Source organism: Elephantulus edwardii, unplaced genomic scaffold (assembly GCF_000299155.1).
Source record: "Elephantulus edwardii isolate Elephantulus edwardi_28Jun2011 unplaced genomic scaffold, EleEdw1.0 scaffold00029, whole genome shotgun sequence".
Classification (NCBI taxonomy): Eukaryota; Metazoa; Chordata; class Mammalia; order Macroscelidea; family Macroscelididae; genus Elephantulus; species Elephantulus edwardii.
In genome coordinates this window covers 14,129,448-14,134,026 of record NW_006399779.1, presented here as the reverse complement: position 1 = coordinate 14,134,026, position 4,579 = coordinate 14,129,448, and the positions used below count along the sequence as shown (strand labels likewise).

Below are 4,579 nucleotides of genomic sequence, written 5' to 3'. Positions count from 1 at the left end.
GGTGGGGTTTGGGGAGGTGCGGGGGGGATTGTGTACCAATGAGGGAGTTTTTCTTTTGGTCACTCTTTTACTCGCTAGTTTTCATACTCATCATCCATAGATGAAGATAGTATGGATGACCTTATAAGGTTATGGCCGGATAATTGAGATGATAGGTGGAAGACACTGAGCAGTATTGAGATAACAGATGGAAATTACTGGGAAGAAGGCCTAACACACACTAAGCTACACTGACCCCCTCTTTGTCAAAGGGGAGCAGACCATGTTAGTTCCTTGGGGTCATTCAGATGTAAAATAACAGTGATGACACATAAAATTTGTGTTCGGTGGTTATGTGTGTCAAGTCGGTCTCCAGAGCTCATTGACACAATTCTCATCACTAGTAATTCTACAGGTAAGAAAACTAAGGTTCTAAAAGATTAGACTCCATGCCCAAAATCCTCCTGATGGGAAGTATAGACCTGGGATTGGAATCTAGGTTTCATTTGGCTGCAAAGTCTCCAGTTTTAACACTAGCCTTTTTAGCCACATCAAGGTGGCTAATTAATATTGAAAAGGAAAGGAGTAAAAAAGAGGAGGCAGCTTGGGGGTTAACACACCCATGGAGCCCCCTGCTCCGATTTGTGCTATCCCAGCTGAGACACATTGTTTTCATCGTGTAAGGAAGATCTCAGTTCATCTTACTTACTGAACTTGTGTTTTCTCCATAGTTTGTGGGAAAATCGAGAATAACACTACTCCGAAGGCTCAGGGCACACGCTGGCCATGGCAGGCAGCCATCTACAGGAGGACCAGTGGGGGTCATGGGGACAGCCTGCACAAGGGCGCGTGGTTCCTGGTATGCAGCGGCGCCCTGGTGAATGAGCGCACTGTAGTGGTTGCAGCCCACTGTGTCAGTGACCTGGGCAAGGTCACCGTGATCAAGACAGCAGACCTCAAAGTCGTCTTGGGGAAATTCTACAGGGATGATGACCGGGATGAGAAAACCATCCAGAACTTGCGGGTGAGAGAGCTGCCCCTGGGTAACCATATGTAATTCAACAAAGTCCAAGTTGTTGTTGTTATGTGCTGTCAAGTCACCTGCAACTCATAGCGACCTTATATACAACAGCCTTAAAACCTGCTCTATCCTGTGCCAATCTTATTGTCTCCAACACAGCTATCTTCATTACCCTAGTCACTGCATCAATCCATCTCATCAAGGGTCTTCCTCTCCTGCACTGTCCCTCCACCCTCCCAAGCATTATGTCCCTCTCCAAGGACTGGTCCCTCCTTGCAATATGTCCAAACCATGTCAGACAAAGCTTCAGAATCCTTGCCTCCAAGAAGCAGCCCGGTTTAACCCTCTCCCAGATGAACCCGTTCGTTTTCCTAACAGTCCATGGTACACTCCATCACCATAGCTTAAAGGCATCAATTCTCCTTCTATCCTCCCTAGTCATTGCCCAGCTCTCTGGTGCATAGAAAGTGATTGCAAAGACCATGGCCTGTATCAGGCACACCTTAGTCTCCAGACTGACATCGTTGCTCTTCAGTACTTTGGAGAGGTCCACCAAGAGATAATACCTCTGCCACCTTTCACCTCAGCATGGTGGCACCTAGCACATAGCTGCTGCTGTTGTTGCATATCACTGAGTCAGAATCGGCCCATGGCTGATCCTCCCATGGGGATGGTAAATCACACAGGAAGAGATTGCCCATCTTTTCCCCCAGAGCAGTTGGTGGGTTAGAACTGCATCCCCTTGCATCGGCAGCATAATTGCTTACCACTAAGCCATCGGTGCTGCCTCAGCAAGTAGTGGGGACTCATAGTTTATGTTGCCAGATACCAGGGAAGGAACATTTAGGAGCACCACGGAATCTTTCTTCTTCAATGGTTTTAGAATAGGATAGAGACAAAGATACATCATGATCATCAAACATCCATCCCATTTTCACTTGGGGTACTAGTCTAGGCTTTAAGGATATAGTTTTTAGCCAAGCTGCCCAAATCATTTAAATACTCTTTCCTCCTTTTTTTTCTATCTCCTATCCTCCCCTCCCTCTTTCCCTCCTTTCCTTTCTTTCTCCCCCTCATTTCCTCCCTAACTCCTCCATCCAACCCTCTATTCCTTCCTCCCCCATCCCTCAATCACCCCTCCATCTACCCACATGTCTGTCTGCCCACTCATTTATTGTTGAAGTCCCATCATCACAGTGTGATTCCTGTATTCATTGGGAAGTTGCATAAAGAAAAAAAATAGGTTTAGTCTTCAAGTGCCTACATTCGAATGACATGGACCAGTATATGGTGATCTGTGCAGCATGGGAGATTCCCTAAGGAAATTCATCCAAATGCAGTGGGAGTAATTGATTACACACATACATACATACACACATACACACATACATACATACATACATACATACATACATACATACGTACGTACAGTGAATTATAGATATTAGCTCCTTGAAGCCTCCAAAGAGAATGATCAGCAGGGACTGGGACAATCAGGGCAGCCTTTGTGGAAGTCTCATGGAGCATTCAGGGTGCAGCTCCATCTTCCTGACTGAAGTGGTTACAGTAGAACAGAGATTGCAAATGGATTGCTTTTGGGGTGAGTGATCTGATGGTCCCATCATAATCTTTTAAATTAGCTACCTGCTAATACTTAAAAATCAGGAAGATTCAGATGAAAGCTGGAGCTAGAGATCCTCTGGCACAATTAGAATGCTGTCCCACTTTTGCGCGGCCCATTGCCCACTTTAGACGGGTGTGTGTTCTCCTGTTCTGCAGCCCCGCCCCGCCCCGCCCCATCCACTCCACTTAGTCAACATCACCTGCCACGTCTTGGTGGATATTGAAGCTTACAATTTTGAAATCTGGTAATTGCTTTGCAAATGCCTTGAGCAAAGCATTTCCAAATAATTGCAGCTTCTTGTAGACATTTTCTCTTAAAATTTCACCTCAGGGCTGCCCTTTTCTTGTCCACTGTAGAGCTGACTGCTGTCTGTTCTTTGTACTTACAGATAGCTGCTGTCATTTTGCATCCCAACTATGATCCCATCCTGCTTGACTCTGACATGGCCATTTTGAAACTCCTAGACAAGGCTCGTATCAGCACCAGAGTGCAACCCATCTGCCTAGCATCTGCACGTGACCTCAGCACTGCCTTCCAAGAGTCCCACATCACTGTGGCTGGCTGGAATGTCCTGGCTGATGTGAACACCCCGGGATTCAAGAATGATACCCTGCGCTCGGGGGTGGTCAGGGTCGTGGACTCGTTGCTGTGTGAGGAACAGCATGAAGACCATGGCATCCCAGTGAGCGTCACGGATAACATGTTCTGTGCCAGTCAGTACTCCAGTGCCCCCTCTAATATCTGCCTGGCAGAGACAGGGGGCATTGCAGCTGTGTCCTTCCCAGGACGGGCATCACCTGAGCCACGCTGGCACCTGGTGGGGCTGGTCAGTTGGAGCTACGATAAAACATGCAGCCACAGCCTCTCCACTGCTTTCACCAAGGTGCTACCTTTTAAAGACTGGATTGAGAGAAACATGAAGTGAGCATTTGAGCCTTGGTCTGGTGAAAGACATCCAGCGAACTCATGGGCTCCAGCCATGTGTTGCCTGAGGCAGTGTGGACATGAGGTGTATTAATGCTCATGAATTTGGCTAAGCTACAGCTTCCAATTTCAGGGACAAAACTCAATGAAGGTCAAGTGCAGATTGGCATCTAATTGCTTGGACAGGGCTTGCAAATAAGACAATTTGAAATCGAAGAAGACCTCTCCCTCCTACTGACCAAGGGGCCTTGGCCACCCTCTGGTGGCTTCAATATCTTGGTCAGCTCTGGTTGAGAAAAGGTTGATGGGAGGACTGGGCTTCCGAAGCCACTTGTAAGACTTCAGCAAATCAAGTTCCAAGAGACCCTTGCCGGACTGCAGAGCTTGGAGGAGGTGCATGCTTTCATGTACATTGCCATGGTTCAGTACAATCCTTTCCCTTCCCCAATCAGCTGTACATATTTTAATAAACAAGGGTTTCCTTCTGACCTACAAGACAAATGTGCTACAGCTCTGACTCCTGTATCCTGTTCTCTGTGTGACAAATAATAATTATAATTATTGGAGCCATGAATTACAATTCTCAAAGCATCCATGATCCTCTTTCCAGTGTCAAGCTTGGAGCTCGGCGGGCAATGAACAGAGGGAGGAGGGCCACGGTGTGAGCAGCTAGGGCTGGTGAAGAGGCGAGAACCAGGGATGAGAACATTTTTCATCTGCCCTCTTGTTCTCATGCTCAAGATACAGCATAAAACTCCTACTTTGAACTTGTACACATTTTTCATATATTTTTATAGCAGCTGAATTAGAACCAATTTTAACTCACACCAGATTTCAATATGCCCAGAAACTGTAGCCTTGTTTTTACCTATAACTGATGTGATTTTCCTCTTAAGCTCCACCCACAGATACCGTTGAATATTGGAAAGAAACAAATGAATTCGGTTCAAACACTTTCCGTGATCTTTCCAGGGATACTTATTCTTTTGGTTGATTCACTATTTTATCCTTTCTTCCTCCTCTCGCCTCAC

General features: G+C 46.4%; 1 protein-coding gene across 3 annotated transcripts in view; it reads left to right on the top strand.

The window, feature by feature from the left end:
* Positions 1-3,549, top strand: part of PAMR1 (peptidase domain containing associated with muscle regeneration 1) — a 116,198-nt gene extending 112,649 nt beyond the window's left edge. For all 3 annotated transcript variants that reach the window (XM_006883757.1, XM_006883759.1, XM_006883758.1), the window contains 2 exons: positions 711-1,003; positions 3,013-3,549. In XM_006883757.1, the coding sequence (XP_006883819.1) occupies positions 711-1,003; positions 3,013-3,549 (830 nt within the window). The remainder of the gene's footprint in view (positions 1-710; positions 1,004-3,012) is intronic.
* Positions 3,550-4,579: the final 1,030 nt, after the last annotated feature.